General features: G+C 39.3%; 1 protein-coding gene across 1 annotated transcript in view; it reads right to left on the bottom strand.

Moving 5' to 3' along the window:
- LOC124596292 (chymotrypsin-2-like) overlaps positions 1–19,077 on the bottom strand; it is a 55,561-nt gene that overhangs the window by 27,726 nt on the left and 8,758 nt on the right. Inside the window, exon 2 of the mRNA XM_047135385.1 lies at positions 14,378–14,420. Coding sequence (XP_046991341.1) covers positions 14,378–14,420 — 43 coding nt within the window. The remainder of the gene's footprint in view (positions 1–14,377; positions 14,421–19,077) is intronic.

Genomic DNA, 19,077 nt, shown 5'->3' on the forward strand with positions numbered 1-19,077 from the left:
CAACTGATTCTCCCGTAGCAGTCTCCATACAGTGACGTGGTCAACGATACCTTGTACAGCAGCAACTTCTCTGACGCTGACATTAGGGTTATCGTCAACTGCACGAAGAATTGCCTCGTCCATTGCAGGTGTCCTCGTCGTTCTAGGTCTTCCCCAGTCGCGAGTCATAGGCTGGAATGTTCCGTGCTCCCTAAGACGCCGATCAATTGCTTCGAACGCCTTCCTGTCGGGACACCTTCGTTCTGGAAATCTGTCTCGATACAAACGTACCGCGCCACGGCTATTACCCCGTTCTAATCCCTACATCAAATGGGCATCTGCCAACTCCGCATTTGTAAACATTGCACTGACTGCAAAACCACGTTCGTGATGAACACTAACCTGTTGATGCTACGTACTAACGTGCTGTAGAGCAATGAGTCGCATGTCAACACAAGCACCGAAGTCAACATTACCTTCCTTCAATTGGGCCAACTGGCGGTGAATCTAGGAAGTACAGTACATACTGACGAAACTAAAATGAGCTCTAACATGGAAATTAAGCGTTTCGGGACACATGCCCACATAACATCTTTTCTTTATTTGTGTGTGAGGAATGTTTCCTGAAAGTTTGGCACCCTGTATTAATTCACAATGTACACATTTTACACATATTTTTAATGTATCTCTACACGTTTCAAGCCTCAGTTAATTGTCAAGTATGCAGTCACATTGCATTAACCCTTTGTCTACTATCGGGACTTCTGTGTCCCACGATAGGTTATCGGAGGACGAATGGAATTTGTTGCATGTTATAGCTAATTATTAGTGTCCCATTGGTAGAGGAAAGCCTACTGACGGTTAGCAGAATTCTTGTAGTTACAGATGGCACCTGTAGGTTGTACTGTCTTCGGGTTTCATTGTTAACCCTCGTCTCCGTGTTGCCGATAGTAGACAACTCAATAACCAGGTTCGCAAAGCGGATTGTCTTCACGTGTTCCCGGAAATTTCGACTTGCACCCACGAGCTGACGTTGTCACATCACAAACGGAGCCCATATTGAGCACCTGTAGTGTGAATTACACACTTGGAGAGATGTTCTGTCCTCTGACGTGTGTCTGTTATCTGTAGGTCTTGTAGCTTTTGCGCAGTCGTTTTCTGAAACTCTGCAGGTTTTTCTGAATAATCCTGTATGTCCTACGCCCTCCCTCAAGCCCCCTCGGAGAACGAAACGACGGGAAATATTCTTTTCATATCGTTACTTTTGACCAAGACATTAATTAAATTAACCATAAGGTAATGTTTTTGAAACAAAAATGGTAGTCAGGTGGTTAACACAGACACTTCCTTCTACATTAAAATGTATCTCACTTCTTACGTTCCAAACGCAGTCCGCTGCAGAGTGAAAATTCGTTCTAGAAAAAATACCCCAGGCTGTGGCTAAACCATATCTGCGTAATATCCTTTCATCCAAGAATGCCAGTCCCGCAAGAAGAACTTCGGAGAAATTTGGAAGATGGGAGGTGAGTTACTGACGGAAGCAAGATCTCCGCTTCAGAGATAAAATTCATTCTGTTACACTAATACAGGCTTATATTAGGCTTAAGACACAGATTTCGAGCCGTTATTCGATAATGGCTTTTCTTATTTCTGTTATCCAGGATACTACTGAACTCCACCGGCGAAATTTTGCAGGTTTTTCAGGGATATTTGGTACAAGGGACGCATCGTCTCCGAGCGCTCGTTGTAGAGAAATTTCCATTCTTTTGATGTCTTGCCCTCATTTGTCTCCCTATCTGTATTGCCTTGAAAATATCTACGCAACAGTGCAAATGTCGAGGACATGTGCTGCGTTATCTTGCTTGGAAATAAACTTGTTCTATTCGTTCTCAATACTTTGTTGTTCACAACAGTAATGTCCTCTTTTGTCTTCGCCCTTAAGCTTTCATTTAATTATGTTCGGTTCTGTCTCGGATTTGTTTCCCAGCAGTGTTAGTTCTAAGTTAACAGTGACAGGGTTACTAAATGTTCCCACAGCGACGGCAACCGCATCAAAGTGTATGCCTTTCGACTGAGAGTTGTTGTATTACTCTGTTCAGTGTTGAAAGTGTTGGTGTTTCCATGTTGAAGGCAATTTCACTGTTGTGAAGGTATTTTCACTGAAACAAAGGTAATTCGTGTAACAAACCCTTGTTATTCTGGTCTTGGTTTCTGGTTGTGATGTAGGTCTGCCACAGTACTCTATCCTGTGCAAGCTGTGAAGATACAGTCATTAGTGATAGGTAATTTTTTTCTCCTTTTTTGCAATTTCTTTCACTTTCTTAGAGTAAGTATTCATATTTCGGATAGTGTAGCATAGCTGTGTTCGGTAAAAATGTTAAAACGTAGCTGCAATTTATTTCTTTTTCTCTAATGGATAAATATGTTTTCTTATTATAATTTCTTTATTATTATTATTAATTATTTTATTATTTTTATTATTATATCTAAAGCTTTAAATTCTTTTGTTTATTTTATATGCATTTGTAATATTAGCTGTGGTGTGAAGAACTGCTGTGTAAATCGTAGATACGTAAGCACAGAGGGCGATATCGAGAATAACACTTGACCAGCGATATACAATGAGGGAGTATTAGTCAGTGTGTGTGTGTGTGTGTGTGTGTGTGCGTGCGGCAATATGGCGAACCGCGCGTTGTTGATCTGATATGCGAAAACTTGCCGAGACAGCGAATCATGGAACTCTACGGCTGTTGATTCTGATTGCCGTCGCACTGCGTTATGAAAGCTGAATTGATGATTATGAGTAGAAAGATATAACGGTTTGAGTATTACTAAATGGTCTGTCTCAGCCGATACTGCCAATGGTTTCACGATTTGACATTGTAGTCATTGCTACAATGTGAATGAACAATGTGAGTAAAACGGCTTTTACATTTTAACCGTATCACGAGAGCCAAGCATCATGAAACTGTGTAATGTATTCGCCTTCTTCATGAAAAGCTGAGTAGTTTCGAGCCGTAACTGTTGCGGTGAACATAATTACAATTTTAGATCAGATGTAAGAACGGTTTTGCTGTCAAGGGAACCTCCCCATCGCACCCCCCTCAGATTTAGTTATAAGTTGGCACAGTGGATAGGCCTTGAAAAACTGAACACAGATCAATCGAGAAAACAGGAAGAAGTTGTGTGGAACTATGAAAAAAATAAGCAAAACATACAAACTGAGTAGTCCATGCTCAACATATATAACATTAAGGATAGTAATACCCGGGTAGGGCCGTGGTCCTGTGGTTAGCGTGAGCAGCTGCGGAATGAGAGGTCCTTGGTTGGAATCTTCCCCTGAGTGAAAATTTTAATTTTTTATTTTCAGACAATTATCAAAGTTCAGGCACACACACACACTATCAACTTCGCTCTCCAGAATTCCAGGACATGTTCAGATTTGCTTGGACATATGCAGGATTTGACGGTCTACACACGGAAAAATTTGAAAACGTTAATAACACATGTTTTGACAGAGCACAGGGAAAACTGTGCGACTGTTGCAGTCATTTGTTGCAGTGTATGTGACAAACTCTTATGTTTTCATCACTTTTTTGGGAGTGATTATCACATCCACAAGAAAACCTAAATCGGGCAAGGTAGAAGAATCTTTTTACCCATTCGCCAAGTGTACAAGTTAGGTGGGTCGACAACATAATCCTGTCTTGTGACGCACATGTCGTCACCAGTGTCGTATAGAATATATCAGACGTGTTTTCCTGTGGAGGAATCGGTTGACCTATGACCTTGCGATCAAATGTTTTCGGTTCCCATTGGAGAGGCACGTCCTTTCGTCTACTAATCGCACGGTTTTGCTGTGCGGTCGCAAAACACAGACACTAAACTTATTACAGTGAACAGAGACGTCAATGAACGAACGGGCAGATCATAACTGCGAAAAGAAAGAAATTAAAATTTTTCACTCGAGGCAGGACTTGAACCAAGACTCTCTCATTCCACAGCTGCTCACGTTAACCACGGGACCACGGCGCTCCCGATCTCACATTCTCGTTGATGTTGCATATGTCACACAGACTACTCAGTTTGTATATTTTGCTTATTTTTTTTCATAGTTCCACACAACTTCTTCCTGTTTTCTCGATTGATCTGTGTTCAGTTTTTCAAGGCCTATCCTCTGTGCCAACTTATAACTAAATCTGAGGGGGGTGCGATGGGGAGGTTCCCTTGTGAGTGTGATTTTGCGATTGCGGAGAGCACATGCAAACGTGACGAAGAGTTACATCGCGGTCGGAAACCACCACGAGCAGTGTAGAAACTCCTGAAACAAGAACTAAGTGTGTATAACAAGTAATAAACGTGCTCTTGCTAAATCTATGAATTAGAACCAACAATTACGTCTGTTCGGCCAGTAGCCCGTTAAACGCCACTGTGGATGACTTTGCAACCTAACCGAGAAGAGACGTCACCAGCATACTTTGTTGTGGAAATACGACAAATGGAGTTGCTCTAATAACTTCGTTTGAAACATCAAGAGCCGCCGCCATCTCAACACGCCGCCACGCCTCTCCAACAACAAACAGATAAAAGAATTCAGTCGTTCAGATTGTAAAATTTTCGTTTCATTGTTGTTGTTGTTGTTGTGGTCTTCAGTCCTGAGACTGGTTTGATGCAGCTCTCCACGCTACTCTATCCTGTGCAAGCTTTTTCATCTCCCAGTATCTACTGCAGCCTACATCCTTCTGAATCTGCTTAGTGTATTCATCTCTTGGTCTCCCTCTACGATTTTTACCCGCCACGCTGCCCTCCAATACTAAATTGGTGATCCCTTGATGCCTCAGAACATGTCCTACCAACCGATCCTTCTTCTGGTCAAGTTGTGCCACAAACTTCTCTTCTCCCCAATCCTATTCAATGCCTCCTCATTAGTTATGTGATCTACCCATGTAATCTTCAGCATTCTTCTGTAGCACCACATTTCGAAAGCTTCTATTCTCTTCCTGTCCGAACTATTTATCGTCCATGTTTGACTTCCATACAATTACTTTCAGAAACGACTTCCTGACATTTAAATCTATACTCGATGTTAACAAATTTTTCTTCTTCAGAAACGCTTTCCATGCCATTGCCAGTCTACATTTTATATCCTCTCTACTTCGACAATCATCAGTTATTTTGCTTCCCAAATAGCAGAACTCCTTTACTACTTTAAGTGTCTCATTTCCTAATCTAATTCCCTCAGCATCACCCGACTTAATTCGACTACATTCCATTACCCTCGTTTTGCTTATGTTGATGTTCATCTTATACCCTCCTTTCAAGACACTGTCCATTCCGTTCAACTGCTCTTCCAAGTTCTTTGCCGTTTCTGACAGAATTACAATGTCATCGGTGAACCTCAAAGTTTTTATTTCTTCACCATGGATTTTTATACCTACTCCGAACTTTTCTTTTGTTTCCTTTATTGCTTGCTCAATATACAGATTGAATAACATCGGGGATAGGCTACAACCCTGTCTCACTCCCTTCCCAACCACTGCTTCCCTTTCATGTCCCTCGACTCTAATAACTGCCATCTGATTTCTGTACAAATTGTAAATAGCCTTTCGCTCCCAGTATTTTACCCCTGCCACCTTCAGAATATGAAACAGAGTATTCCAATCAACATTGTCAAAAGCTTCCTCTAAGTCTAGAAATGCTAGAAACGTAGGTTTGCCTTTCCTTAATCTGTCTTCTAAGATACGTCGTAGGGTCAGTATTGCCTCACGTGTTCCAACATTTCTTCGGAATCCAAACTGATCTTCCCCGAGGTCGTCTTGTTTCAGTTTTTCCATTCGTCTCTAAAGAATTCGCGTTAGAATTTTGCAGCTGTGACTTATTAAACTGATAGTTCGGTAATTTTCACAACACCTGCTTTCTTTGGGATTGGAATTATTAGTTTCTCCTTGAAGTCTGAGGGTATTTCGCCTGCCTCATAAATCTTGCTCACCAGATGGTAGAGTTTTGTCAGGACTGGCTCTCCCAAGGCTGTCAGTAGTTCTAATGGAATGTTGTCTACTCCAGGGGCCTTGTTTCGACTCAGGTCCTTCAGTGCTCTGTCAAACTCTTCACGCAGTATCGCATCTCCCATTTCATCTTCATCTACATCCTCTTCCATTTCCATAATATTGTCCTCAAGTACATCGCCCTTGTATAGGTCCTCTATATACTCCTTCCACCTTTCTGCTTTCCCTTCTTTGCTTAGAACTGGGTTTCCATCAAAGCTCTTGATATTCATGCAAGTGGTTCTCCTTTCTCCAAAGGTCTTTTTAATTTTCCTGTAGGCAGTATCTATCATACTCCTAGTGAGATAAGCCTCTACATCCTTACATTTGTCCTCTAGCCATCCCTGCTTAGCCATTTTGCACTTCCTGTCGATCTCATTTTTGAGACGTTTGTATTCCTTTTTGCCTGCTTCATTTACTGCATTTTTATATTTTCTCCTTTAATGAATTAAATTCAATATTTTTTTCTGTTACCCAGGGGTTTCTACTAGCCCTCGTCTTTTTACCTATTTGATCCTCTGCTGCCTTCACTATTTCATTCCTCAAAGCTACCCATTCTTCTTCTACTGTATTTCTTTCCCCCATTCCTGTCAATTGTTCCCTTATGTTCTCCCTGAAACTCTGTAAATCCTCTGGTTAGTCAGTTTATCCAGGTCCCATCTCCTTAAATTCCCACCTTTTTGCAGTTTCTTCAGTTTTAATCTACAGTTCATAACAAATAGATTGTGGTCAGAGTCCACATCTGCCACTGGAAATGACCTACAGTTTAAAACCTGGTTCCTAAATCTCTGTCTTACCATTATATAATATATCTGATACCTTTTAGCATCTCCAGGGTTCTTCCATGTATACAACCTTCTTTCATGATTCTTGAACCAAGTGTTAGCTATAATTAAGTTATGCTCTGCGCAAAATTCTACCAGGCGGCTTCCTCTTTCATTTCTTAGCCCCGATCCATATTCACCTACTGTGTTTCCTTCTCTCCCTTTTCCTACTCTCGCATTCCAATCACCCATGACTATTAAATTTTCGTCTCCCTTCACTACCTGAATAATTTCTTTTATTTCATCATACGTTTCATCAATTTCTTCATCATCTGCTGAGCTAGTTGGCATATAAACTTGTACTACTGTAGTAGGCGTGGGCTTCGTGTCGATCTTGGCCACAATAATGCGTTCACTACGCTGTTTGTAGTAGCTTACCCGTACTCCTATTTTTTTATTCATTATTAAACCTAATCCTGCATTACCCCTATTTGATTTTGTATTTATAACCCTGTATTCACCTGACCAAAAGTCTTGTTCCTCCTGCCACCGAACTTCACTAATTCCCGCTATATCTAACTTGAACTTATCCATTTCCCTTTTTAAATTTTCTAACCTACCTGCCCGATTAAGGGATCTGACATTCCACGCTCCGTTCCGTAGAACGTTAGTTTTCTTTCTCCTGATAACGACGTCCTCCTGAGTAGTTCCCGCCCGGAGATCCGAATGGGGGACTATTTTACCTCCGGAATATTTTACCCAAGAGGCCGCAATCACCATTTAATCATACAGTAAAGCTGCATGCCCTCGGGAAAAATTACGGCTGTAGTTTCCCCTTGCTTTCAGCCGTTCGCAGTACCAGCACAGCAAGGCCATTTTGGTTTGTGTTACAAGGCCAGATCAATCAATCATCCAGACTGTTGCCCCTGCAACTACTGAAAAGGCTGCTGCCCCTCTTCAGGAACCACACGTTTGTCTGGCCTCTCAACAGATACCCCTCCGTTGTGGTTGCACCTACGGTACGGCTATCTGTATCGTTGAGGCACGCAAGCCTCCCCACCAACGGCAAGGTCCATTGTTTCATTACAAAACTATTTTCAATCTTTTCCTTTTCTTAACTCTTGCTACGTCATTTAAACTGCTTCATGTGACTTATTAACTTTTAGTGTAGCTTTGTCGACCCACCATTAGTTATAAGTATTTTCATTTGCTTAAACTATTTCTCTCTTTTAAATTAATGCTGCTGCAGTTTTGTGTGTTTTGCGTGCCTTTTGGAGGGAAGTATTACAATCGCGGGTATAGCGTTATCTTCAGGATGAGTTGGCATACCTTGATATTTGATGCGGTGCGGGCGTAAATCCCGGCGTCCGCCGTTAGTTTCTGGGCACCGACCAATAGAATTAAAGTTACTTGTTTCTTATTAGCCCAACTTCGCGGCGAGAACAAATTGAATGTAACAACTGTAAAACCGTGCAGGTTATATTTACGTCGCACTTACAGTCATGTTACTGCACTTTCACGAGTGTTGGTCAAATTAAATTGGGTGATGCTGAGGGGATTAGATTAGGAAATGAGACACTTAAAGTAGTAAAGGAGTTTTGCTATTTAAGGAGTGAAATAACTGATGATGGTCGAAGTAGGGAGGATATAAAATGTAGACTGGCAATGGCAAGGAAATCGTTTCTGAAGAAGAGAAATTTGTTAACATCGAGTATAGATTTAAGTGTCACGAAGTCGTTTCTGAAAGTATTTGTATGCAGTGTAGCCATGTATGGAAGTGAAACATGGACGATAACCAGTTTGGACAGGAAGAGAATAGAAGCTTTCGAAATGTGGTGCTACAGAAGAATGCTTAAGATAAGGTGGGTAGATCACGTAACTAATGAGGAGGTATTGAATAGGATTGGGGAGAAGAGAAGTTTGTGGCACAACTTGACTAGAAGAAGGGATCGGTTGGTAGGACATGTTTTGAGGCATCAATGGATCACAAATTTAGCATTGGAGGGCAGCGTGGAGGGTAAAAATCGTAGAGGAGACCAAGAGATGAATACAATAAGCAGATTCAGAAGGATGTAGGTTGCAGTAGGTACTGTGAGATGAAGAAGCTTGCACAGGATAGAGTAGCATGGAGAGCTGCATCAAACCAGTCTCAGGACTGAAGACCACAACACCAACAACAACATATCGTGGCTGTTTTAGGTGGGGAGTGTTTTGAACTATGCTTGCGTAAGATACCGATAGACGTCGGGCATGAACTACCATTGCCAACAGCGGCAAACAATTGCGCTTTACCGACTACCAAATGCTTCGTGTACTTCAGTTTCTTTTGTGTTGTGGATTGCATGTTTTCTTTTTCTTATTTTGAAATGAGTGACGATACTAATTTTGGTGCATAAAGGGATTCAAATGCGACTCTCAACACAACAAAAACAATGAGCGATTACTGTGTCCGTTAACTCGGCTCTGCTTTCGTGGAAAAACAGAACGTGGACGTAGGACGGCAGCCCTTCGAGACAGAGGCGGGGCTTATTCCTCCGCACCGCTCTTCTTCCGTAGGACACTCTACGCTCTCCTTTGCTTACTAAAGCCTACATTCATTTGATTCTACTTGCTGCATTCGAGCCTTGGACTCAACCATTTTCAGCTCTTCTACGCTTTCCAACATTAACAAATCGACGATTTCTTGGTGCCTCAGGAGATGTCCTACCAACTATTCATTCTCTTAGGCAAGTTGCGCCATAGAAATCTTTTCTCTCCAATTCTATTCGGTGCCTGCTCATTAATTACTTAATCTATACATCTAACTTCACATGCTTCTGCTGCACTACGTTTCAAAATCTCCCATTCTCTTCTTGGCTGAACTGTTTATCATCCACGTTTACTTCCGTGCTGGTTTACATTCCAGGCAAACTTCAAAAAAGACTTCTTAATTTTTAAATTTGTATTCAATATTAACACATTTTCTACATTTTAGATCCTCTCGACTTCGGCCACCGTCGGTTATTTTACTGCCCAAATAGCAGAACTCATCCACTATTTTTGCTGTCTCATTTCCTAATCTAATTCTGTCAGCATCAAATGGTTTAATTCGATTACATTCCATCACCTTCTTTTACAGTGTTCATCTCCATCTTATAATCTGTTTTTACGACGCTATCTATTCCGTGCAGCGGTTCTTCCAAGTCCTTTGCCATTTCTGGCAGGATTACAATGTCATCAACAAACCTCATACTTTTTATTTCTTCTCTCTGAACTTTGGTTACTTTTCTAAATTTCTCCCTAATTTCCTTCAAAGCTTACCCAGTGCGCAGATTAAATAACACAGACGACCGGCTACTTCTCGCCTAGTTTTCTCTTTCATGTTCTTCGACTCTTATAATTGCAGGTCTGGTTTCCGCACCAGTTACAAATAATCTTTCGCTCCGGTTATTTGTTCTTGCTACTTCAGAATTTCAGAAAGTGTGTTACAGTCAACATTTTCAAAAGTGTTCTCTCAAGCTACAAAATCTATAAATGCAGGTTTGCCTTCCTTTAACCTACATTCTAAAACATATCGTAGGATCAGTCTTGTCTTATGTGTTTCAATAATCTTGGGAACCGAAACTGAACTTCCCTAGGATCGGCATCAACCAGTTTTTCCATTCTCCTGTAAATAATTAGTGTCAATATTTGCAAACATGACTTGTGGAGTAATAAATACACCTAAAATAACAATTGTGCTCGTTTTCTTAAAGTCCGCTTATTAAATTGATAGTTCCGTAGTACTCACATCTACTAGCACCTGCCGTTTTTGGAACTGCACTTACTACAGTCTTCTTGAAGTCTGGTCGTATTTCACCTTTCTCATACGTCTTGGAGGATACCAGGTGGAATTGTTCTTCCAATGCTCTGAGTGATTCTGAGGTCAAGGTGCCTTGTTTCAACTCAGGTCTTTCAGCACTCTGTCAAATTCTTCTCGCAGTACACGACCATCCAGTCTGTAGCTTTACGCGAATGTGAAACATCATCACTCAGCTAAGAAGCTTAGACCCCCCCATCAGAGTACAAACAAGAGGACAGTGCGATTGAGTGACAGCGATAAAGACAGATCAAAGAAATCAAACTGCCATATTTAACAAGCTTTAAACGTCTGGGCAGAATATCATGGTCATGGGTTATAGAATGTGCTATTTACATATGAGCGATCCGCATACTATATCGCGTGATGGACGAAGGCAGAAGGTTTAAGAGCTAGAATAATGATCGTACGGCATTATAGAAAAGGCTTTCCAAGCAATAAGTTCTGCCAAAAACCGGGATCGGGAAGCATATAACAGTAAAAATTTGAAAGATTTAATGGAGGAACCGAAAACGGAGCCTTCTTTGTTAATTTTTAGGAAATAAGTTGAAAATTTGCTGATTTTTGTGGATTTAATGAAGAATAATTATTCACAAAGTCTAACCATTGTGGTACTGGTAGTTACGGAGAGCTCTAATAATGGAATGCAGATACGTCGCGAAATAGCCTGGAAAAATCATTAGATATATTTTCTAACGATGACGAATCATAGGGATCCACGAACATATCTTGTATCATCAGAATAGGCCACAGTGCTCTTCTGACGTAGCAATGGCTAGTAAGACCGGTGAGAAGTGAATCTCTAACACAGAGAGTAAGCAGATTTTTCTTCGAGATAAAGTTGTTGATTGCTATTTATCGCTGGCTGATAATAAGAACGCATTTAATATTAAAAGGTGGAGGCACTCGAGCGATTTAAAAGCTTCAAAGTTCGAATTACAAGAACAGCAAGGTACTTGAGTGATTTTCCTTCGAGATTCACGTTGCGTAGTATAGCGATACAAATTTAAAAAAATGTTTGATAAGAGAGAGAACCTGATAGTAATAATATCTAGAGGTAAATCTTCGAAGCTATATGAAAGTAAAACGTGAAGTTTGGTGCCGAATGCGAATTGAAGACACATTTATTGGGAGAATTCTGGGATAGTGAGATGTAACTTTTAAAGGAAGTGCATACAAGACGCTAGCACCATCAATTTTAGTGCACGGTTCCTGCGTGAGAAGTCGTTATCAAGTAGACATAACAGCAGATATGACAGCAACTAAGAAACTCTCTGGTAGAATAGTAAAATGTCGGTATGGCCTGTACGCAAGAGCAACAGATATACTAAGGGAAGCTAAGTGGCTGTCCTTGGAAGAAAGGCGAGGTTGTTCCCGAGAAACCTCCTCAGATTAAGTTTTAGAAACGATATTCGATCCATGCAACAATTCTTCTATATCTCGCTTTTAAGGAAGATGGAATGCCGTAAGCTTGGTGCTTGAGGAGGTGCACCATCTGTCACTCACTTTAAATAGTATTGTACAATACAGTTATACATATAGGTGTAGAAGAAACCAACATGCCTTACTAATTATTGTTTAGCTCGCAGGCGTGACCTTTTCCCTTGCTTCAACATCAGAACCATTTCACCCACACTGCCACTGTTTGAGGGTGAGAATGAAGGGGCAGGGGAAAGATGGGGGTGGGGGGAGGAAGTGGAAGGAGGAAGGCTGGTAGCCTTCACTTAATGTTTCACATATGAAACATTAAGTGAGTACTTCATCATTTTTCTAAGGTTGTACCTTCAAGGGTGTTCTTTATCAACATCTGTTTGCGAATTAGGTCTTCACTTATAATGTTTTTATTTTCTGTATGATGTTAATTTCTGTCCCTTAATTGTTGATGTCACTTAGTCTGTGCTCGTTATATTTGAATTAGATTGTAATTTCTTTCTCTTTTGTATCCACATCTCCACCGTTTCTGTTTTACTTTCACATTCACCCAGATTCCACAGTTTACGACTATAGTATCAGACGCACTTGACAGCGTCTGGATCAATTTCTTCCTCATTTCTGTGTTAATATGGTTGTTGATAAGTTACTTTTATTTCTGAAGGCTTGTTTGCTTATTGAGATTCTTCTTTTAATATCTGTTACATATCTTTTATTGGTACTGGTTATTCCTGTCATAATTTTAGCACTGTTGTACTTACCACATTTATCTCTCACCACAGTTCTGAATGTGTTTGTCCGTATCTCTGCCATTAATTTGGGTTCTTCGCCAAGTTATTAATCACATTTTATTCAGATGATGGGCGTAGGGCCGTTTGGTTTGAAACGTGGCGGACGGAATAGTTTTCACCATTTCGAATTGCATGGATTGACACCGTCTATAGAAAAACCTAACAGAATATTGAAGTTAGATGGTGTTACTCTCCAGTTCCGGCAAGAAGGGTATTCCAAAACCAGTTCAGCCTTGAAAATAAATAAAAGTATAAAATAAAATAAAGATGGATGAAATTAGTGCATTCATTGCACACACCTGGTTGCTTCCGTATCATCAGTAAGCCTACATAACTGAATAACATAGGTGCTTGATTTTAGATCACGTGATCTGGTTAGTCGAAAAAACAGGATACTCAGTTCCATCTATTCCACACATGTTGGTTAACTTAAGAGAACCTTATTTTTCTGCTCCCATCGCAAGAAACTATTTTGAATAATGTGTTTATGGCGCTTGGAAGCTGTATTTATAATATAACCATTGAGTTAGAAGGCGTAGAGTTTAGTACAATGGATTCGCATATGGTTGGAAAGGGGTTCAAATTTTCGGTTGCGTAACTAGATATATGTTCTTAAATTTCTCTAAATCAGTTGTGATGAATGCTGAGATGCTACTTTTGAAAAGAACATAGTCGGTTTCCTTTTCTACCCAAACCTTATCCGAACTTCTCCTCCGCCTTTAATGATCTCATCGTGGGTGGACCATTCAGTCCTAATCTCCCTTGTTTGTTTTCAGTTGTGTGAACAAAACAATTATTATTTCCCATACAGACCACAAAGACTCGGAATTTCACATCCTGCTACTATAGACTTCAGGGAAGATGTGCTATGTGATCCTCATTTTCATCAAACCAATGTTGGATGCTTGCAGCTGTGTTATTATGGGCCTGATCATCTTGAAAATTTAAACCACTGCTGAAACAATGCTTATGCCAGTGTATGAAGGTGTTGACCTAAAATAATTGCGTAGAGTGAAACACTTGATCTTTCTATTGAGTACGACTATAGGACCGGTTGGAAACCACTACATGACCACCCATATCATCCCAGAATCCCTATCACGCTTCACAGTTGGAAGATAGCAGTCTGAATTGTACGCCTCCTCTGCCACAGAGAATAGTTTAACAGCAAATTCCTCTAACCATCTTACATGTTTCTGTTGATCGGTCGTCTAGGTTGTGTGCGCCTTCTTTGTACTCATTTAGTTAAGAAGAGTGAGTACTCTCAGTGCTGCCATTCTTCTCTAGATGTGTGTTAAACTAAGTAGTCACTTTCGTGGCAGTGGCCTTCCCTTTAGATCTTCCTTATCGCCCCCCTTGCGTGCGGTTTCTCAGAATCTCTGCTTGCTGTAATAACACAGATGCCCAAGATGTATAAACTTCGGGTACATTTGCGGTTCTTGTCTGGCTACGCCAAATAAGCAGTCAGTGAAAGTAGAACATGCAGCCATGTTTCCTGAGATACTGTGAAGCCGAAAGTCTTGAACTTACCTGGGTTCTTCAGAGAGTGGATCATCGTCTTTTGTGGCACGGCCTGTGGAAGCACAGACAAACGTTACTTAGTTCAGAGATTAACTTTAACAACTTTTATTCCTTTTTACAACATGAAAAGTTTCAAGGTTGATACAAAGATAAATAATTCTATGACTGCGTTATTGGTAAGTTTCTGGACCATAGATAATACCGAAAACTGACGAGAGTGCAAGTATACGATAATAGAGAAATGTTCCAGTAAACAGGTGTCCACGAAACGAGTGATTTGCGACATTGTTAAAAATGTGTGGTCTGTAGTTACGAGCCATCATTGTAGTCAATATGAAATTTTGTCCAAGTTAGTATACATGAATGGAAAGGGAAGTTTTTCGATTACACTCCTATTAACTGAGCTAAACTTTCACCCACGGCCCATGGTTGCGGAATGCTGTAGAATCCTGTTGGGGTACCGGCGTCTATGATGCTGATGTAGGATGTCTGCTGGATGAGAATGGTCGAAGATGGATAGGCCTCCAAGATCATATGTCCTCAATACTCCGGATTTTTCTGTCTAGACTGAATTATACTGCACTTCCATTGATAAATATGAAGAAGTAGAACAGCGAATTTTGCATTCTTGTTAAGGTGTAGGAGATGGTCCTGGTGTGTGTGACAGAATTCGTAACTGCCTGCAGATACGAGTGGATTATGCATCCAAATGCGAGTACAGCACTTGGAACAACTCCTTTGACAGGCACGAGACTATAGTGAATTGTAACATGTAAATAATGCTAAAGTTTTTAAGGTAGTCCATGAATGGAATTTGCGTCCAATCAGATGGGGAATTAATCGGAAAGTTTATGTTTTAATTAAATTTGTACTAACTAGGGCAACGTTTCATACTGAAGTCAGCCATAGATCGTCTATAGCAGAAACGTCTCGTTTGCAGATCCATGGTTACTGGAAAGTTTTCGCTTTTACTGTCGTATACTTTCATCTGTATCAGCTTTCACTATCAGTCATGATATAATCATATATCTGACTGTTGGTATAAATAGGAAATCGATCGTGACGTCTTACATGATATTTCGACAAAAAACATAATGCTTCGTAAGTAGTTACAACAAACTATAATTGGATAATTCCATGGATATTCACACTTTTCGAATATGTTTTGACAAAACAAATACAATCTCTTAATAAGTAGGCATAGAGAGTCTTTATTTTGAATTTACTGAAGCAGCATGCATATTGACAATTTTCTCAAGTAAATTTAAATACATGAAGAGAAAGACATTATGTATGTGTGGGTATTTTCCTCCGATTCCTCACGCTTTCGAAATGACGTAGTTTATCATTCCTGCTCTTGCTTTGGTGTGTTGTAGTACGTCACTATATTATTATGGGAAAGGTATGTTCGTGACAGCAAAGTATTCTAAGCATACACGTCGTACACAGATTCGTAGCTTTGCTAACCAGCTTACAGTAAGACGTATCTCTATTGAACAAACAGCCATGTAATTTTTAAAACTGACCGTACAAACCACGTAATATTTGAATAAGAACAAACCACGGTGATATCACACACGTCGGGCACTGAGATATGTTTTTGCGGGATCTGAGAAGAAAATAGTTTGTTTTGCAAAAGACGGAAATCTAAGAAACTTAAATCTATCACGCTTCTGGATTTTACGTTTGCAGACCGTTGCGAAACAAACACAATGCACCTAAATATCGTATTTACCAGTTGAGTGTTTGCCTTATAACAGCAATGACAAGAGACAGTTTAGCGTTTGATTGTAATTCTTAACCCTGTCATGTAGGGTATACTATTAAACCTACACTATCATTAAAATAAGAAATGACAAAACGCTGCACGCTGGACGAAGTAAAAATCAAGTAGCGAGCATGAAAAGGTTATTAATATCTGAAATTAATCTTCCTCAATGTTAGGAACTGCATCGTATAATACACAGTTCTACTTATTATTTTGTTTAGAGTATCGATTTCGGTCAAATTCAGACTATCTTTGGGTCATCTGTATATAAAGAGAACAAATTATATATGAATTCGATACAATAACTCCACATACTGTCTCATAAGATATTATTTATACATACATTTTATGTGCATTACGCACAGAACGTCGTATAATTAAAGAAATAATCCAACTTACAAAACGTTTTTAACTGCACATTGCACAATTGCAATGACTAATCATTCTGAAGTGTTGTATTTAGGTATAACATGGTTATAACCAATGCGTTCTCTGTCCTGTAATGTAAACGCTAATGTTACTGAAACAAATATGAACTCATAGTGTATTAGTACTATTGTCCAAAGACCATAAATTACTGTCGGAGTTACCATAAATTACGGTTGAAGTTAAAACTTCAAAATTTATTTACTGAATAATTATAACATGAGAATATATGTAATTTTGAGAGTGCAATCAGTCGCCTGTTTACTTTTGTTAGTTACATTTTAAATAATAATTTTGATAACAAGTTACTGAGACTATTTTTATTATTTTTTCTTATCACATACAAACATAGTCGGCTTATAAAAATAAAACAGTACATGGATGCATCAAACCCACTTGAGAAGTTGTACTGTAAGAGCTTAATAAGATATCAGTGCCTTTACTTTAAACTGAACAGCAAGTCTCAGTAAAGAAGTGTTGTTGGAGATTTGTACACTAGAATGGGCATAATTCATATATAAACATAATCGAAGTTTTTGAAGAGTTATAATTTAATCTAACTGTATAGCCATTGTCATCAAATTATATTTATATTAATATTTACCATTATATTAACATTTTTCATATGTTATTAACATTTTCATGCCAAATCAGGTACTCAAACACATGCCATAGAACTGTAAGATGATAAATGCATTAAAATATTTAATTCTACTTTACATCCACCTACATTTCCTAAGGAACATAAAATAAAAGGAATGCATATACAACCTCTCCCCTCCCTACATATGGCAAACACACACACACACACACACACACACACACACACACACACACACACAGATATACTCCTATGCATTTATGCTTACATAATACAGATGTATAGCACTCTGCTCTATTTTAAACTCCTTAAGACATGTAGGTAGATATAAAGATATATTAAACGTTTTATGCATTTCTATCATCTTACAGTCTGATGATATACCTGATTACAACATCAGGCATGGTATTCTACAGTTACACAGGCCAAAGTAGTAACAGTTGGATAAATTATCTTATATCTTTACACTTGTGCCAGTGTATTTATGTTAAATATTAATAGGTACTTTGGTCAATACAATATAAATGGGCGACAATTGCTTTATACCGAGAATAAATTATAACTTTAAAGGAATTCTGATTATACTTAATAGATGAATAGTGACATTTCAAATTTAAATGACTCTGGCGTAATTCCTTTACTGAGATTTGATGCTTGATTTAAAATAAGTGTATTGACAACTGATTAAGCTCTTAAGTACACCTCCCCAGTTGGGTTTGACGCATCTGCGTGTAGTTTGCTTTTTATGATGCGACTGTATTTTTTGTAATAATAAAAAAATGTCAGTGACATGTTTTCGCTGTGGTTAAGATGATCCTAATAGAAATACATAGAAAAATGACTGTACCCATATATAATAACATATATTGACCTGTTATAGTTGTATTTAGTTCTATGTTGTCATTGATCAGTAAATGATTTTTCAAGTTTTAACTGTCTGGAATATCTTTGAGCCTGTAACATAACGTCTTTGGACAGAAGTTGCAATAAATCCGGTACTGAGTCTTTTCTGGACACATGACAGAGGACATGTTTATTTTAACACATTTCAGAATGATTAGCTATTGCAATTAGAGAACGCCAGTTGAAGAGATATTGTAAGTATGTTTTTCGTATTATTTTCTTACACTCTGTGCGTAATACGTTTATAATATGTACAAAAAAATGGTTATACTGGTCTGTGTGGAATGGAAGAAACCTTAATATATGGTTCAGTGATAAGAACAATGTGCCACGCACATCATAGTGGTTTGCAGAATATAGCTGTACATGTAGATGTCTATGCAGATGTAGAAGGCTGTATAGAAGAAAGAAAAACATTTCAGTTGCCAAAAGAACGCCAACCGAAGAATAATATTCCCACTGACACCTAACTCAACATCTGTACATATTACAAAGTCCGTCGCTGCGATTTTCTGTCTGTATGTGAAGCGTAATCTCAGGAACTCCTGGAGGGATTTCAATACGGGTTTCACTAATAGAGAGACTGATAAACCGGTCGACAAGGAAAGTTTATGTAATAACTTACAATTACAGCTATGATGAGTGTGTAGTACATGTATTTTTATCTGTTCCATATTTGTTTGGCTTTTGGTGTGACATCTCTTGGTAATGATGAGAGCTGTGAGGTGGTCAGCTACAGAGGAAGTGATATCTGTCGGGAAAAAACAGTAAAGTAAACAGGCGTCGCAAACCCAGAGAGCTGCGAAGCTTGACGAGCATCTATATACATCAGTAGCTAAATATTATACAAAGTCTGGAAACTTCGGTGAATGGTCCCAGAATGAAATTTTTGCTCTGCAGCGGAGTGTGCGCTGATCTTAAACTTTCTGGAAGATTAAAACTATGAGCTGGAACGAGACTCGCACTCGGAAACTTTGCCTTTCGCGGGTATGTGCTCTACCACCTGAACTA

This window comes from Schistocerca americana, chromosome 2 (assembly GCF_021461395.2).
Source record: "Schistocerca americana isolate TAMUIC-IGC-003095 chromosome 2, iqSchAmer2.1, whole genome shotgun sequence".
NCBI classification, from domain to species: Eukaryota; Metazoa; Arthropoda; class Insecta; order Orthoptera; family Acrididae; genus Schistocerca; species Schistocerca americana.